Source organism: Neospora caninum, chromosome X (assembly GCF_000208865.1).
Source record: "Neospora caninum Liverpool complete genome, chromosome X".
In the NCBI taxonomy this organism is placed as follows: domain Eukaryota; phylum Apicomplexa; class Conoidasida; order Eucoccidiorida; family Sarcocystidae; genus Neospora; species Neospora caninum.
Window position 1 is genome coordinate 1354948 of NC_018396.1, and position 18093 is coordinate 1373040.

Consider the following 18093-nt stretch of genomic DNA (forward strand, 5'->3'; position numbering starts at 1 on the left):
AGACTACTCGATTCCACTGGCGCGGTTTGGGGCCCACGAAACAACGCAGAGGGGCCTGTCTCCGTCCTAGCGGCGCGCCGCTGCAGATTTTTCCCGTTAGAATAGCGCTGTGCAGCAAGCACGAAAACAAAAGAAGAACTGTAGATATTTCCACCCATAGTATTGAAAGCTTATGTGTTTCGGTGTGGACAGTATATAGCGGAGGATACACTATCAAATGTGTTTGACGTAGCACACACACAGCATCAAAGGCCTAGATCCGCACTTCCCAAAAAGATGGGAATCCAGGGCAATTAGAAAGCTTCACTCATTTTTATGACCCAGAATGTTCTGTTCCCTTCCCATCAGTGTTTTGAATTTTTCAATGGACCGAGCGGGCTACCCTTTTCTGTGAGGAGAACAACCTGCTGCTTCGGCTCACCGTGACAGTGAGCCGGAGTTCTGTAGTCGAAAAATTGAAACGGTGCCTCGCTCTCGGTCCGTCCGAAGAAAACACGAAAGAACAGAGTTAGCGTTCGTTTCATGCAAACCAAAGAGTTCCGGCCGTCCGGGGGGCCCAGCACAAGAAGCATTTCCTCGTGTGCAATCGGCAATCCGGTTTTCCACGTTCATAGATAGCGGTGAAAATGGTGATGCAGAGTTTGCGCGGTGAAAAACGCGTCAACGATATAGCAAAGTTCTGTGACACTGGCAGTTGCCTCTACAAACGAGGCGCCAACGAGGTTCCAGAAATGTTCATTTCAAACGTGTGAAAGAAAACTGGAGTTTTTTGATGTGTACGCACGTCGTCAGCAGGTGTTGCAGCACACTGTAAGGTTGCTCGTCTGTGACAATTCCTGTGCTTGAAGAATTTTGTCTTGCTTGTAGGGGGCGATTACGGTCCCGGTTTAAAGGAGACTGATAGGACTAATACAATACGTAATGTATCTGACTTCCGCGTTTATTAATGATGGCAGACGGCTTTATTATTACAAGAAGAGCTTAGCACTCCAAGGACGATGGTACTATTTCTACCAGCATCTGAGTAGCAGCTTTCTCAAGCATGGTCTATTTGCACGTGATGTTGAGGCGACATCTGTTTTTTTCGCGTGACGACGACAGGTGCGACTGTGTGTATTCCCTGCACCGTGGTTTCAGGCGCGTTTTACCAACCGTTACATCGACTGTTCACGTCGGGAGCGGAAGGCCTGTAGATAAGCATGCCCGTTCCCCGAGTGTTTCCTGTTTTTCACCGAAGTCTTCACACAGCCACCACTACCTGTCCTTGAACAGACAGAGTTTGCGCCTGCCCCATAGAGGGAACAAGGTGTTCATGAGCCTGTTTTTCTTGTACCGTGATGGTTTTCTCCGTCTACCGGGGCGACAGTTTCAGTTTGCTGGGATGTGAATCGCATTGAGGAGTTTGTGGAAGCGCGGGACTGTACAAAATTCGTGGTTGTTGAGTCCAGCTACACTGTTATTCCAAGAAACTCCACGCAGTCTTGTGACACTGCTTGAGGTGCACTCGCTTCGGCCGCCTGCTCCGGAATGCTTCAGGCAACATCCAAATACCTCACCCCTAATGAAACTCAGTTCCTGTACGACCCCCGCTCGAGTAAAAAGGTTTGTTAGTATTTATGTCATCCCTTATTAATCTAAATTTATTATCTGAGATTCGAGCTTTGAAGGGATCCTTCTTGGCATAACATTAAAATCCAAGTAGAAACATAGCTAAGAGAATTAACATGATATAGCTCTCTGGTTCGCTCGTCCCTACGCATGCATACATATATGCACGCAAGCACTTCAGGATGCGTGCTGTCTGGTGAAGCTCGTCACCTTGCACTCTGGTGTGTTTCCACTCAAGGAGCCCACGGCCGTGGGTTCGTTAAGAGCACCCCGAGTTAACTTAGACGCTCTGGGTAGATTGCTATCAGAGTTTACTGCTTTCCGTAAGCGACCGTCGCGCCACTCTTCCCTTCGCGAAAAGGACACCATCCTCAGAAAAACAGCAGACATTGACCTAGAAGCCGCACTGGAATGCACCACATACACACGATATCCGAAATTCATGTTCACACCACAGTTTCCTTTTTCCATATCTCTGGCGTTTCCTTGCACTGTGCGAGAAGGTAACACCTTGCAGTTTGTAACACAGTTTGTTTTTAAACTGATGTGTCTTAACTCGGAGGTGCGCACCCCCAACACCGGGCAACACATTTCCACAAGCGCTGGCCGTGATTCTGGTTTTTCTTTCAGCAAGACAAGCCCAGCAGTCCACCTCGTTGCAGAGCTGTTTAGCAGCAGAAACCGCGCTTTTTCTTCGTCTCAATGGGAAGAGCCATGGGGACGTAAGGATACACAACTGGGTAGCCTTCACGGGGATCAAAGCCGTGACTGGCGTTGGTGTAGCCTACGACAGCAGGGTTGAAGTACATCATCTGCTCGTGGCCCGCAGGAATCGTCAGGGCTTCTGTCGAAGGGTACATCATGCCAGGCTGGAGAGGAGAGGCGGTTTGCTGAAGGAACGTGGCTGCTCACAAAACGAGGAAACGCAGCAGCCAGCCAAATGTCACCCTGACGGCTTTTCACAATAACGCCTCTGACGCACACACTGGCCCAAAACAGATCTGAATGGCCATCAGGAGGTCTATCTCTACGTGTCTTTCTGTGTGGCTCTCTAAAACTCCGCCATCTATGCTCGGCGCACGCGTGACACGAACCATCCCGGTTTCGAATCGCGTCTGTGGCGAACAAGGTCTATGCCCAGCGTTCTCACGTTGCGCACGACGCACAAACACAAGAAAACTTGCCATGAACCTGAAACAATCCACCGCCTCGGCACTCGAGTTCAGCGGGCAAACGAGGCCATTACGTCCTTCCTGCACACGTCCCTACGCCATCTCGTGCTCCTTCTGAGTGTATATACACCGAGATATCCAATATCGCCCATATAGTCCTCGATTGACAGCCTGCCTCACTATGTACACAATTAAGGGACGTACCCGTCTGGGGGAGTGGGGATCCTGGAGGCGGGCACTCAACACTGTGGCTTCCTTCGCTGTGGGTCTCGTTGTCAGTGTACACGCGGCCTTCCATGGGGCTGGATTCTGCGGCGGAAAGAAACGCAGAAAACCGACAAAGAGGGTCCTGGATAAATCTGTATAAACGGAATATGCACGCCACCAAAGTGTACTTGTATATCGAGACGCATGCACAGATGTGGCAACGTCTGCGCACATTCTTGGTCCGTATGAAGACCACACACGTGCTCCGGCACAGTGTGCAAATGTGGCCAGGCTGCATGTGGATCTGCCCTGAAAAATACGTCATTTCGGCGCTGCAAGACACGTACAAAGACCCGAAGACTTTGGCCGCACCTCTATACATTTACATAGATATACACTGTTCCACGATACATCGGCCAAAACCCCACTGTCAAGTAGGCACGGCTCTTTTTGGGACCATCTCCTGCACCGTAGAAACAAAGAGTCCCCCCTAGAAAAGTGGAGAACAAATTAAAGGAACACGAGCCTCTGGTGACCTGGATGGTGATCTGCTCGTCTGCCAGCACTGCCTTCGTATCTTTTTTCCCTCCGCCGGAGCACGGTCGCCGAGCCCCGAAAACCAACAGGGCGTCTCCGCGGTCCCCATTCCCGGTGTCCAGCAACCTTGTGGCGCAGGCGAGATACAGAAAAACGCCCTCACCACTTGGAAAAACGCGTCTGGGGAAAACTACTCCTTCCAACCACGTTTTTCTCAAGCAGTCACGGCCAATGGCTTACCAACTTCCAACTGGCGCTCCGCAGCATCGCAGTTGACAGGTGTGCCAGGAGAGACGGTAGGGGATGTAGGTTGCGACATCGTGGCTGGCAGTTCCCGTTGAACAGTTCTATCGTTGAAAAGGTGGTTATTCCCTTGCCGCTTATTGGAAACAAGTTTTACACAGACAAGAAAGCGAGTTCGACCGTTACATGCGTTCCGTCGGGATTGGACCCGGAAAACACAGACAGCCGAGGTGGACGCGGAAGAAGGGAGAGAGCGCAGGAGCAAAGTTGCCCCGGCGTCCAACGGAACTTTCCCGACGTGTTAGCGGGGTCAAGTGGGGGGGAGGAGGGGGGAGGGGGATACAAAGGCCGTCCAGATATACTGGTTTTGTCACCCCACTAGGGCTCCGTGTGGACAAGGTCTCAGCGAGCCCCGCGGGATGAGGCAGGCTCTCCACGTATCTCAATCCTCTTACTGTCGGAATTTTTTGGGCTGTGCATCCTTTGAGAAAATCCTCTCGCACACGAGCCTGAACCCATGAAGAGGAGGCGTTTCACTTCCTTTTGGCGAGGGAGGGGAGGGGACATAGTGGTGTTTTGCCATAATTCAGGAGCACACCAAGAAAAAGGAGTTTCATCTAGACACGAAAAAACGCGAGGAAAGTCTCTCGCTCGTAAATGGTAACGAAGAGAATCAGTTGGTTCAGGTGAAGCACAGCCGTCGAAGAACCAGTTTCAACACCGCAAACAAAAGACGGCCTGAGCCATCATTTGTTTCACGGACGTGGTCACGTGAAAGAAGCTCAGTTTTCTCGCAAGCTTATACACGAAAATACGATCTTGCTTGCTTTTCTAGCTGCTTGGGTTCGAGAGTCTTCGTGTGATGGAGAACGAGCATGCGCCTTTCTTTGTTTCTCATGTTGATTCACCTTCGAAGGGCCCCGCCGCCTCACACTAAATGGCTCTACTGTCAGAATCTGCTGTCTCAATGGCACTTCTGGTGCTTGTTATTTGAGGGGAAACTAGCATCTCACTCTCATTTCCCATTTAGGTTCACTAACTGGCAGCTGATACCTCTGGAAGGCGGCTGTGAACGTAATGAAGGTAAGACTGTAGCAGGTAAGGGGGAGCATCCATAGCGCGAACCCCACAAGCTCGTGGCGTTTACTGTTATATCGGAAGGTGCAAACCGTCAATTTTTGAGGTACTCAATTCTGTGCACGGATGGCGATCTTAGATCACGTTGGATACTGGTTTTGAAAATATTGAGTTATTTTTTCGCGTGAACCCTGCCAAACTCCTGGAGTTCCCGCACACTGCCCGAAACCGAATAGCTGTAGCAATGCGATGGTTGCATGAGGCTGATGGGTAGACACTGTTGATTCCCAGAAATACAGTCCTGCTTGCTAGCATCACGAAAGGAAAAACATGGCTCATGAGAAGTCCGCTTACACTCGGGTGTTGGGGGTACAGCTATTGGCCGAGCGGCTACCAGGAACGTTTTCTCTTCAGCCATGTTACGGCGGGTCATAACTCTCGCCGCTACGTGAAGCCTAGCGCTGCTTATGAAAGGAATACGTACATCAAAGCCTACAAGAAGCTCTTTCGTTCATTCCACCTGCAACCCTGGGAGCACACTGACTACCTGAGACGCAATTCTGTTTTGATGTCAAGCTTTCATACTGCTAAAACACGATCTCTGCGTTGGGCCAATTTGCGTGAGGCCGGCGAGGCACCGTTTAAGCCGAAAGGATTCTGAACAACGCAACAGCTTCGAGATAAACTGGACAGTCCGGACGACTCTGTCATTTTGTGAGTTACCTCGAGTTTGTGCCTCAGCTGTTTTACGTTGAGCGGGGATGGTGTCATGCTACTTCTCCCCTCCGATTGGGAGGTGCGGGGCGAGCGCGTAGAACACAGACCCAGCTGCCTCGCTGTGTCGAGAAATCCTAGGTACAAACCTGCAAATATATAAGCAGATAGACTTCACGGCACAGGTTTTCAGCTCATGGAAAAGACCTCGAGATGCCCCTTTGCTGGACAGGCAGCTGTTCCCAATGTCAGACAAAAGCGGGACCAACGTGGACTCAGAAAACCATCGGGAGTGCGGTAAACTTGCAGCCTCTTTGTGGGTCTCCGCTTTTAGAGTACCCGTGGCTATCCGATGTGTGCTGAATGCTGGTTCACGGAGAATGAAGGAGCATCTGATCTTCAGAAATGTTTTCCTCTGTTGGTCCAAGTGTAGTGCACATCTCTCAATACGTCTATCACTTTGACTCTCAGTTGAAACTTGATTTCAAATATCTTCGGAAATGGTATCATTACTAACTAACGAGCATGTACAATACAACAGTTCTCCGGCTGAACACAGGCTCCACTCCGATGGTTAGCAAGAGCAAATGTTGAACTCCCGTCACCACCGGGAGAGAAGATTGGTTACAACCTTCTAAGTTTGCGTTTGTTTTTTAGTAGAGTTTACTTGCTTCTTTGGAACGTTGCTCAAGAGGAGAGCATACCTTCTTTTTCCTCTGTCCATCTTTGGCGGCCATGGGCGTGGGCTTCAGTGTGCTCTCTCCATAATGCACATCGGCCAGTACTTCCCATTTGAAAGCGGGAAGTCGAGGTGCCAACGTAGAAGGTAACTTGGTTCCGTTCCTAAGCAGCTACACTGCCTGAGACTTTGTGGTATGAAGTGGATGTGGCCTGGTATCCTGTCTCAAAGTTCTTGTTCCAGGTAACCTGGCTGTCTCTATGTGCGGCCCAGGAAAGAACCTGCTTTCCTCCCATCGGCTTCTCTCGGAGTTGACGATATCAACTGGCACAGTACGACGCCTGATCTTGGTCTTAACGAAACACATACCGTAGAAATAATCCACTAGCTGCTGATCCTCGTTGAGGACCAAGTGAACCACACAGCTCAAAGGTTTCGGATGCATGCGTACAGCGGGGGTTACGTGCGTTGCTGCAGAGAGGACTTGCAAACTATCCTCTCTGGTACGCGAGGTTACTTGAAATGAAATCCATCTTCCGTATAATGCTTATTTGTTAACTTTTGTGTGGTCTCCCTGGATTTACCACCAAATTTGGACATGTTGTTTCTCTTCTCCTCAAGGAAGCGCCGGTTCAGGAGCTCTGTCCACTCACCGATGTTCAGCTAACAATCGAGCATGCAGAACGAGGAAAGCTTCTTTTCGATTTGCTTTCTGTCGTCCTTGGTTATGCTTTGTACCCGTTGTTTTTCCTTATCCACCTAGTTCATTTCTTGTCGTGAAAGGAGTTGATGCGCTCACGGATAAGGGAGGTAACTGTTCCGTACTTCATGAGACTGCCGTGGTTGGTGTGCCCGTGTCTTTGGCGTGGAGACCGCGGGTAAAAATACTGTTTGGTTCGTTTTCGTGTCGACAGAGCGTGACGCGTCTTTATCTCAAGGAAAATGCAATAAAGACATCGATTAACTGGCCCGTTATTGATAACAGCCCATCTTTGCCGGCCATCCAAGTCCACTGTGAAGTGCCTAGCCAGGCTGCCGTCTCGTTGCACGTAGTCGTCCCAGAAATTCAGTCGAGTCCTCAAACTGGCCCGAACTTTCTAGAGGATGCACGTTTAGAATCTGCCAAAGAGAAGAGGATTCCAGACGTTCTTGCACTTCGTCTCCTGTCACATGGCGGCACAACCATGGATTCACCGTGGTACTTTGGCTGAATATAATGCTGGAAGTCCCAAAATATATCAAATTTTTAAGGTCACGTAACCTGTTCCAGTTCCGATCTTCCGTTTTCTGGCCATTGGGTTGGTATCACGTGCAAGCGTGTCAAAATTGTCGGTTCCGTCTCCTTCCCGTGGATGTTCAGTCGATCGAGAACCCTTTTCCTTTTCTTCGTATATCCGTTAAGGTACAATGTTTGCGAAACGAGCGACAAAAAAGCAAGGACGGAGAGGTCCACTATCAGAGGAGGCAGAAGCAGAAGCGGCTGCAGGCGACAGTCCGCCTAACACAGAAACAGCCCGAGCACAAAGGGATGAAGAGCGACCGTCTGACAAGGACGATGATGATTCTGTAAAGCCCATCAAGAAGCAGAGAACAACACCGACGGGGAAGCACTTCATTCAGGCGGTAGGTAGAAAACACCAACGGGGCCAGACCAGTTAAAACAATTTCCGGGCGGGCTGTGGTTTTTTCAAGTGGATCTGGAAGCGCTTCTCTGATTCGGGATGCGCTGGATTCTCGGGGACTGGTGTTCATCCTGTTTGCCTGATCACTCGCTGTGGGAGGCGAACGCATCCAGCAAGCATCGTTTGTTATGGCACTCACATTCGACGATTCATCGCGAGCCGGCAGGTATTTCAGCGCTTCGGATCCGCTGCACTGCGCGCCAGTAGGGTTGTCGGGAAAAACCGACCACGAAAGCGATGCGGCAGACATATAGGTTCGAGGAGAGAGACCCCGTTGGAAATGTAGAGGGAAGCAGAGAGAGGAAGCATCGAAGACACTGTGCGTTTCCAGTGCCTGCGAGCTCCCTGAAAACCCCTTTTTTTCTCTGACCTTTTGCAAGTCACAGCGGCACATTCAGGAAGGGGCGTGATGAATGCCCAAATGTCCTAGCTTGAAAGGGTAAATGGGCCATCGTATCAGAGAGATGCCATGCGAGATTCCGTGAGTGACGTCTTAATGATCTCAGGTTTCTGAAAGGCGCAAGCACACCGCCGAGGAGACACTGCACGGCTTCAAAAGCAATCCAAAGCTTGTACGTACTTTCTTCGACTTTCCTAAGAAGCCACATGATCAGACGCGCTGTATGTATCCCAGACACTGTTTGCACATTGGAGCGACGGCTTTTCAACATCCTGGCCTGATGCGTTGTAGCGGCGATACTGTCTTGCGCACCCCCGTTGCTTGTAGATTTTCGTATATATATATATATATATATGTTTTATGGTTTTATCAGTATAAATGTTATTGTTTCTTGTGGTAGCTGTACGTGTGTCCTGCGTCCTTCTTGGACAAGGGATCGCGGAGAAAAGCACAGTCACGCACATGGTCACATACAGGGGTAGAGCGTAATTGAACACGTTTCGGAAGAGCTGCTGCTCTCAGTGTGGCGACAGCTTCTTTTATTCCTTGGATGGTGTGTACTTTGGTCTCTGCAATACAACGATGACGACCAGGTGAAGAGCACAGCGTATAGGCATGCCCGAAAGACGGGGGCAGAGAGACCAAGGGTCCGGACATGCGTTGGCCTGGTATGTTTTTTGCTGTGGTCATTTGCGGACTGCTGCCCACGCGTTGTGCTTTTTTTGCAGGCCTTACACAATGACAACCGCGCAACTGCGGTGTTTGATGTGGACACGGACAAAGCGCATGATCACAGGGCTATCCTCGAAAGGAATGCAGAGATTAGCGACAAGATTGAGAAAGGAGAGCTTGAGGCCGGCATCTACCGTGGGCAGGGTGCCCATCGCGTTTACGTGAAGAGGCGAGAGGGTGCGCTGTCGTACGCAAAGACAACCGGTCTGTATGGCCCCGTGCGCGGTACGAACAACGTCCGCATGACAATGTATGTGGACTACAACCCGGAGATTTGCAAGGATTACAAGGAAACGGGTTACTGCGGATTCGGCAACACTTGCAAGTTCTTGCACGACAGGCACGATTACAAAGGCGGGTGGCAAATTGAGCAAGAGTGGCAACAACTCCAGAAGAAGAAACAGGCAAGTGAAGACGCCGAAACGGAGTGCGGCTCTGGCCAGGAGCCTGTGCCCTTTTTTTTGAGTATCAGGGCGCACTGAGTTGCGTCCACCTCTGCGCGCCGTCATGAATTTATGTATTTGTGTGTACAGTGTTCTTCATCGGATTACACATGTGCTGGTCAACGGCGTGTGAGCACTTGCAAACGAGTCGTACACTCGCTACACACATGGACGGCTTTGCGCTTAGAGCGCGGAATGAGATGCAAGTCGCCTGTTTTTGAGCACGTGCGGTTCTGTGAGTTTTCTTCACGAGCCTTCTTGTCAGTCTTTTGAATGTTGAATGGTTTTCAGGAGAAGCTCCGCCGCATTGCAGAAGGCTTGGTGGACAGTGATGAAGACACAGACAAAAGCAGCGACAGCAGCGAAGCAAGCGAGGACGAAGAAGGTCTGCCTTTTGCATGTTTGAAGTGCAGAAAAAAGTGGACTGAAGACATGAACCCTGTTGTGACCCGATGTGGCCATTACTTCTGTGAAACTTGTGCGTACGCGCATTACAGCACCAGCATCAAGTGCTACCAGTGTGGAAAAGAGACACAAGGAATCTTTAATGCCGCCTTTGATTTGCTCAAAAAGGTAAAGAACATTGAGCAAGACCGACAACGCAAAGCCCAGCGTCGCAAGCAGCGAAGAGCAAGTGAGATGGGAGGTGGAGACTCTAATGAAGAATCAGATTTGGAGAAGGATGCGAAGAGCAGTCAATCCGAAGAAGAAGACGCTGAAAGTAGTTCTCAGGTCAGCTCGAAAAAACATGGAAATGGCGACAGTTCTGGTGAGGAAGGCGACCAAGCGGCTGGCAGAGGGTCGGAGGGTGAGGAAGGTAGCGAAGATGAGCGCGGAGACGATTCTGATGGAAGCAAGTAGGGAGGAAATACGCATCTGCAACAGGCGTAATCCTTGAGCCAACGTGGCGGCCTTCGGTAGTGGAAGATCCTTAGTAGAAAGACGCTTTTCTAGATGAGCGGTTTTGTCTGTATGGTTTTCCAATATCTTTCACCAACTACTTTTATAATTCATGCCTTCAAAAAAATTTGATAAACGCAGTCTCTCCATTTCACGTGCACAGACAGTCGTGTACGCAGCCCTGCTGTTCTGGTCGTTCCTTACCGCCCTCCGTCAGCTTGGTATTCAAACGGCCATCAGCCGTGTACAAGAGACAAAAAGCAAATATGGCAAGTAGACGAGCAAGCATCCCGCTGTCGATGACAACGGACGCAGGCTGAAAAAGCGCCCACCTAGTGGCATCAGCTCTGTCGAGGGAGGGGCGAGACGTCGAAACCCATGACGCATAGACCAACGAGATCCGTATCCATCGTCCATATACAGGCTGAAGACCCCCGCAGCGTCAACGGTTACTCACTGACAGGCTGTCCCGCTGCGATTCCCATATTGACAGGACACTTACTGACCACTTTTTAGGCAGCGCTTCGTTACGAGGAAACCGCCACACGACCGCGAACGACGGTGGGGGCAGGCAGCTACATAGAATGTGTATGGGTGTGCGTCATTTCTACAGCTCCTGTGGATATAGGCTCGCCCCTAAGTGTTTTGGCGTAAGTAATGGGATACCATCTTCTGGTGGGTGGAGAGCGATGATGCACTGTAGTGCTTCACTGCCTAACACGGTTCTATATTGCCTTACGCCAGCAGTGTGCCTCTGGCGCACCGTTACTTGAGTTTCAGGTGTAATGTACCGGATTTCTCCATGCTGCTCTCTATGCTCATTTTTGCAACCCCAGCAGGACGTGCCACAGACGGCACGCGTACATCTCTAACTCAGACTCGTGGCTCTCAAGAGCTGGCAAAACATGGAGAATGTAGTTCCTAAAAGTTTAGCTTTTACAGGAAAAAGACCGTCTCGCCAGTTTCGCCGGTATTGGGGGTACGACCAACACGCAGTTCCACACGGCTTCGTCTACACATTTGGGCACATGGGGGGGGGCGGGGGGGGGGGGGGCGAAATGTCAACCTCCCTCGTTTAAACTGTCCAAATAACTGGTCATCATTCCTGTCATCTTCAAAAGAACAGGAGACTCCACATTTATTAGCACCATGTAGACTTTCGATGTAGAAGGTGGCTGTGATTCCATTACTTGGATATCTTGCTCTGCAAACAGACAAGAAGTGTGCAGGAGCCTCTCTAAAGAAACGGGGCGCATGCAGGAAAGCACATGCAGGCTGTCGATTTTGGTTGTTGGTTCGCAGGGCTTCGCACGTGTGACGCAAAAGCGCAGAGGAATGACAACACCTCAAGGCGAGTTACAAAAACAATCATTGGATTGAGGAAGGTCCATTCGAATATTGGTGCGAAGCTGCAACTTGCGCCGGTACTCGGGAAGGGTCGGTCATTTTCGTCCACCTCCTGCGGGACGGTGTAGAGTGTCCCTGCCTTACGCGATACAACCGCGTTGTGAAACGTTTTAAAATAATGCACATTCGCTAGGAAAATCTTTGTTCCCTCCAACTGAAAGGAGGATACGTCAGCTGTATTCGTCTTTGTTCTGGTGCTTCTCAAAACCCCTGCATCAACCTTTTCTTCTCATGATTTTTCAAGCAACTACACACGATGATCGGATCTGAAGATTTTTGGAGGACGGAGGCGGACGCTCCTCTGCTTAATCGGAATGCGGATTTCGTCAAGCAAGAGAATGCGCAGGAGATGATCGCGAGAGCGCGGAAACTCGTGGACTTGGTTGAAAGTGGGGCGGGCACTGACGTGAGCATAGAACTGGTTCCGGACTGCGGTGATGAAGGAGCGAGACGGATATTTGTTTTGGATGCAGAGAGAACGTTTAAGGACCCAAAACACAGAGAGCAGATGGTATCAGTGTTACAGTCCTTGTGGCCCGAGTTACAGGACTACCACCAGGGCTTGGGTTTCTTGGTTGCCTTTCTGCTGCTTTATCTGCCGCCTGAAGACGTTGCAAAGGTTGCGATCGGGTTACACCGGCACTATGTACCTGGATATTTTAAGTCTGCCCCTGCAGCATATGTGCGTGATGCACGAGTATATCAAAAGCTCATGCACAAGTTCTTCCCGGAGATAGCAACAAGCATCGAAGACCTTACCTGTCCGGAGGCTTACGTCTCCAAATGGTTCATTGGAATGAATGTTCATGTGCTAACATTCGAGGCAATGATGATGTTCCTTGAAGCTTTCCTAGAAAAGAAGGACACTTTTCTTTTTCAGTTTGGACTCGCACTTCTGAAAAATGTACAGCCAGACCTGGTTGCTACGAAGGACGTCTCTAAAACTCTCGCTGTCCTGAGGCTGGACCAGTCACTCTACCCCAACACAAAGCAGGCTGAAGGAAGCGATGAACCTGGTTCCTTTTTCACTCGCATTGTCGAAGACGCTATCGACTTCGATCTAGGGTAAGACTGACACGCTGCATGCACGAAATGCAGGTGGAATATCTTTGCTTTAGGTAGATCTGTTGTGAGCTTAGCATGGTTTGGAAGAGACGACATCAATCTAGCTTCCTGTTTGCCAACCGCCCTGTTCGTGTGCGCGCTGCGTTTCCGCACTTATCGTAGGTCACTTTGCAACAAAAATTGTTTTCCCCTTCAGGGACGCCGACATTGAGAAACTCAGGGAGCAAGCACTGGAAGAAATGCGTCTGGAAGAAGAAAAGCGGAAGGAACGCGAGAAGCAGGTATGGTGATGCGCGGGAAACGCGGCCTGAAAACTGTCTGCCTCCTGAAGGGCTTTTCGTAAATCGGTCGCTCATAATGAAGATGCCGATAATAGTCGAAGCATAAGGTTGCGTACTGTGTGTTCATATCAAATAGCACGTACACTCTTATACATTTTTGCATCATTTGCAAGTTGCTGCCACTCATACTAATCTGAGATGCATGGTACTGTTTTTGTGCGCGCCGCTGCAGTTGGGACTCGACAGCGACGACGAAATCGTTTTCTCTGACGAAGAAGATGAATAATAGACCGGCTGCATTTCAGGAGCTTTGCATACTGGGAATTTAAAGAAGCGAGAGACAGGCTGTTGCAGTTCGCTCGTCTACAGGTGGCAGAATCTGAAATGAGTTGCTGATTGCCGGTAAATGCTGAACTTTTTTCGACTTGAGGGCTGCTCAAATTCAAACTAAAGACAGTTGTCTTTTCTTTTTGGTTTGTTACGAACCTGCTATGTTTCCGATAACTCTATATAGGCTGGTGCTGAAACTGCCTGTCTGAAAGACTGGTAATGTGTTGTGAGAAGCACACTTTTTACTACCGTTATCTCCAAATGCGCCTTTGTTTTGGTCAGTAATCGAGGGCTGAGGCAGCCACCGTTACAAATGTACTTCATTTCAAGAGTAAGCATATAAGCCATCCATATGCTCGAGAGTCGTCACCACTAAAACCAACGGTTTTCATGCGTATCCTAAAACCAACAAGAAACCGGAGGCACGAAAAAAACCCGCTAACGGAGCTGCAACAAAGCGACGGAAGTTCACCTCAAGAAACGTCCACGCTTAGTTCTTTTCGCCAAATGGTTTGGTTTCCTCTATCCCTGGAACGTGTTCGAACGACTTTTGAGCACAGTGGAAGATACAAGAAGCGGGCTAAAGCATTTAGAACACGGAACTACTTTAACCGGAGTAGCTAAGAATCACGGAAAAAGATGTGCCGATTCCCAGGCCAAACCAAAAAAAGGGAGCTGCATTGCCGTTTGCGTAAGGCATTCCTCACTTCAAATTCAGGTTCATCGGTGTCAGAATCCCCCAGGGAGAGCCACGCAAAAACGTAGCAGCAGCCGTTCACAGCTTCTTTGTAACGAGCAAGCTGTTCTTCTGCAGAGCAAGGGGCAAAGGCTTTGCTGTAAAGAAAAGTGAACATCGGGAGAAGACACTCAAGCCCCCGAGAACTATCTACTGATTCCCCTTCGCACGGGCCACGCACACCAGCTGTAGTCCCGTTCCACGCGACTGTTCAATTCTAGATAACTTTGCAGGAGTATTCCGTCCCTGACCCAAGCGCTTGCTTTCCACGCGGGGCAGTATGACGCCAGGGTCCGGCATGCAAATAAAAAGTCTCCCCGCATCAATCGTATAGTGACAAAATCGCCAACCGCCCAGAGGGGCCGCCAATCGGTCTATATCCATACCTATTACACCATCGTTATAGTTGCCTTAAGCGTTTTTGGGTTCATCGCCTCTCCCGATGTCACTTAAATGACGTTTCAACGGCCCTCTACTTCCAGTTGCATGGGGCTGACTAGGTTTGCGAAATCTGAGTCCGGCTAGTCTACTCGCAAGTTGAGAGAGAGCACGTAGCTTCTGCGACGCGGGCGTGGCAGAAACACTACGTTGGTCGGATGTCTCGGCAGTCGCGACAGCAAGATCCGCCGCTGGTGTCGAGGCTGCATTCGGCTGAGTCCGTTGAGGAACAACAAGAAAGGAATTTTGAGGGACTGCAGCTTTCTTTGGAACGGCAGGGGAACAGCTAGAGTTCTTCGTGCCATTCTCTGGACAGTTAGTGGAAAATGTGACTACAACAGGCTCCGATTGGGATTCACACCCCGACGTGTCTGTCGAGCCTACGACATTCGCATCCCGACTTGATTGCTGCTCTTTCGGCTCGATAAGACCACCTCTAATCAGAGTACTCGGATCGGCTTTATTTCTTGCGGAAATCTGGCCGAATCTTTTGTGTAGAGCCATCTGACCCGAACGGTGCTGTTGCATGCGATTTCTCAAAAATGATAGCTGCAATGCAGTATCCCGACAAGGATCTGCATTGACAAAACATGAATGAGCTAAGGCTACGTCTGCCGTCGGCCGCTGGAGGGGATCTGCGAGAATCATCGACCGAATCAGTTCTGAAAGCAGGCATTCAGAAACAGTTATTTGTCGATAACGAAGATTACGAATTGCTATGCCTGCCACTGTTAGTTTCAGGAAAGGGAAACCATAACGAGGAAGAATGCAGACAGACAACAACAGTGAACTATGTGCCAAAGCATCAAATCTTGCGCCAAATGAATATAATTTCTAAATACACTTTCGTTGTACCGGTGTATTTATGAATCTGTCTGTGTCATGTATTTTTAAGATGGAGACGTCGTACGAACAGCTAGCGACACTCATCTACGACGTGCAAAACCGCTGACTTACCCCGCAATTCCTTGGATGCGTAGTGCTGCCTCTTCCACCGAACAAGCAGGCGCTCGAACCCGTTTTGAAAAGTCTGAATGAAGACGTATCTGTCGTCCAAGGCAGTAGCTTGAAGCCACGGAGGAGCTGTATATTCCAAAAGACAAGTCTGATGTTTGACAAGAGTAGCCCGAGGAACTGTGTCTGTTTGACGATTCTCCGCACCACGACTATCTAATAACAGATAAGAACGGATCCGACCGTGGAGACTTACTTCCAAATACAAGAATGAACATCATGACTCCCACAGCGAATATGTCTACGGCTGAACCACGGTAGCTGCCTGAGTACATCTGAAAGCATCACAGCAAAAGCAGCACACAAAAATATATTTACCACTCGCTGCCAACGGCAGCGCCTACATTTCATATCATACCTGACTGAAATATTCTAGCATATTATGCGGTGTTAAAAGTAACACCTTCAAAAAGGTGGTGCACAAACTCTTTGCCAAGATATAACCTCCACAGCGAGCTGGATCCCAACATCTCTGTTTCCTTCAGAGAAGTGGACAAAAGAAGTGAGAAGCGTTACACATTTCGAATGGTGACCCCATTTTGTTAAGTTGGGCAAATAGGTTCTCCTTGTTGATTATTCATTAACTTGCTAATTACAACAACAGACGCCTGACGCGGTATCTTGCAAGGGCTGGTGCTTCGCCCACCGCATCAGAGCTTCCAGACTTCTAAGAGGCGATTTCAACACCGCATACCTCAGGGGCGCGGTAATACATTTTACCCGCAGCGTTGATTAAGCTTTTTTCTTTGCCTGTCTCGTCGAACAAAGGTTCTGAAGGGACGAAGCAGCAGATGCACTCGTGTTGGGGACAATTTTGTCGTCGATGGAGAGACGGCGCCGCGCCGCTTCCTTTGAGTCCTTCTTTTTTGTGGTTCAACATCTGCTACTGTGTTGTCCTTCACCTCACAAATCCAAGAATGTATGTATGTATGCATGTAACTATATGCATATGTCTGTACAAGTTTAGAATGAAAGAGTAAAGCAGAGCAGCGTTGATACGAAGTGACAGAGAGAGGTGACGGGAGACAACAGGTATGCGCTCTGGTTACACACATTCAGATATGGGATCTCCGGAATGAAGTTTTCTCAGCACACCTGCTTGACCGAAGTCAATGATCCGTATAGATCCATCCGAATGGAGCAAAGTGTTCTCCAGAGACAAGTCTCTGTGACACACTCCATTATCATGAAGCGATTTGACTCCAAGGAGCAACTGCAGGCCAATGCGCCGCGCGTGCTCCTCCTGCACGTGCCCAACCCGAGCCACTTCGTTGAAGAGCTCTCCTCCTGAAGCATATTCTGGTAACAGAAACGACCCACATGCGCCCAGCGCAAACCACACACACAGACTCGGGAAAATTTGAAGAAGGATTCTCTGTGCTACAGTAGGAAACAGCAGATAACTACCACCACATGACGTTGAGTATCCATTGTCCATATCCACAAGCAGCAGAACATGAACCTTCATGTCATTTCCCTTGTATGGAAAGGGTCATACCTGCAACAAGATACGTGTCTGTCTCGTCGCGATAGGCGCCGTATGTCTTGATGATCCCGTCCACGGGGGCTATTGAGTGCCTGGAAAGGTAGAGGGAGGCCCCAATTTCTACCTGAAGAATAAGGTAAGTGATCGTACAAACAAGGGGACTGCGCGTTAATTGGAACAGAAATGCACTTTTGTCACTTGAAATGAACTGGGCCACCTCTGCGTGCTTTGAAACCACGCCAGATAGCTGGCCGTGGGAAGAAGCGGCCTCCAGTTTGAAAGGTGACCAAGTATATTGCGACTCACCAGTGCATTTTCAAGCTGTCCATATCCTCGTTTGTAAACGTTTTTGTTAGGAATTTTCTTGACAGCCCGGAGCTGCTTTGAAGGTAGGTGTTCGGCCAGTAGGACAGTGCCATGAATCGCCTTGGCTGGAACCACCACACCACATGAAACAAAGCAGTCCTTGAACTTTCAAGCTGATCGTCGCGAAAAATGCTGAGGCGCCGGTCCATTTCCCCCCACTTACCCAGTACTTTTTGCTCAGTGTATTCTTCTGCATTCCATGGTTCGTACGAAACGAACGGCTCAAAGCTGCATGGGTAGCCCATTGCGCGTATTCTCCAGTCGTGCAGTACTCGGCGGACACAGCAGAGGGAGAAACAACATTGCGTTTCCAGCCAACTACCGCACTGTTCGTCGATCCTCCTGTCACCTCTTTAAGATGAGCAGCTGCAAAGCTGTATGGCAAGCGGCACGAACCGGTACCGATGTGACGCGTGCCACGTAGGCGTTACTTGACAAACTGGACGGTCAACGAATTCACAAAACCGAGACAGACGAACGGAGAGTATGGCTGTACGGAGAATCAGAAAAGCAACTCTGGCTGAAATGAATCCACGCTCACCACGCCATGGCTTCGTTCTGTACGACAAGTGCGAC

At 49.6% G+C, this 18093-nt stretch overlaps 4 protein-coding genes across 4 annotated transcripts; 2 read left to right on the forward strand and 2 right to left on the reverse strand.

The window, feature by feature from the left end:
• Window positions 1-2276: 2276 nt before the first annotated feature.
• NCLIV_046410 (conserved hypothetical protein) lies at window positions 2277-3843 on the reverse strand (the record flags this gene model as incomplete). The annotated part of the gene is made up of 3 exons (XM_003884190.1): window positions 2277-2512; window positions 2985-3089; window positions 3765-3843. 3 exons carry the CDS (start codon window positions 3841-3843, stop codon window positions 2277-2279), a joined length of 420 nt encoding a protein of 139 aa, XP_003884239.1.
• A 3801-nt stretch (window positions 3844-7644) lies between these two features.
• Window positions 7645-10355, forward strand: NCLIV_046420 (Pre-mRNA-splicing factor CWC24, related; the record flags this gene model as incomplete). The annotated part of the gene is made up of 4 exons (XM_003884191.1): window positions 7645-7860; window positions 8426-8491; window positions 9048-9500; window positions 9786-10355. 4 exons carry the CDS (start codon window positions 7645-7647, stop codon window positions 10353-10355), a joined length of 1305 nt encoding a protein of 434 aa, XP_003884240.1.
• Window positions 10356-12150: 1795 nt separating this feature from the next.
• NCLIV_046425 (uncharacterized protein) lies at window positions 12151-13433 on the forward strand (the record flags this gene model as incomplete). Its single annotated transcript, XM_003884192.1, has 3 exons — window positions 12151-12866; window positions 13063-13147; window positions 13380-13433. 3 exons carry the CDS (start codon window positions 12151-12153, stop codon window positions 13431-13433), a joined length of 855 nt encoding a protein of 284 aa, XP_003884241.1.
• A 1191-nt stretch (window positions 13434-14624) lies between these two features.
• Window positions 14625-17762, reverse strand: NCLIV_046430 (putative protein kinase; the record flags this gene model as incomplete). The annotated part of the gene is made up of 8 exons (XM_003884193.1): window positions 14625-15313; window positions 15609-15734; window positions 15862-15940; window positions 16360-16436; window positions 16761-16964; window positions 17164-17275; window positions 17458-17582; window positions 17681-17762. 8 exons carry the CDS (start codon window positions 17760-17762, stop codon window positions 14625-14627), a joined length of 1494 nt encoding a protein of 497 aa, XP_003884242.1.
• Between the last annotated feature and the right edge of the window lie 331 nt (window positions 17763-18093).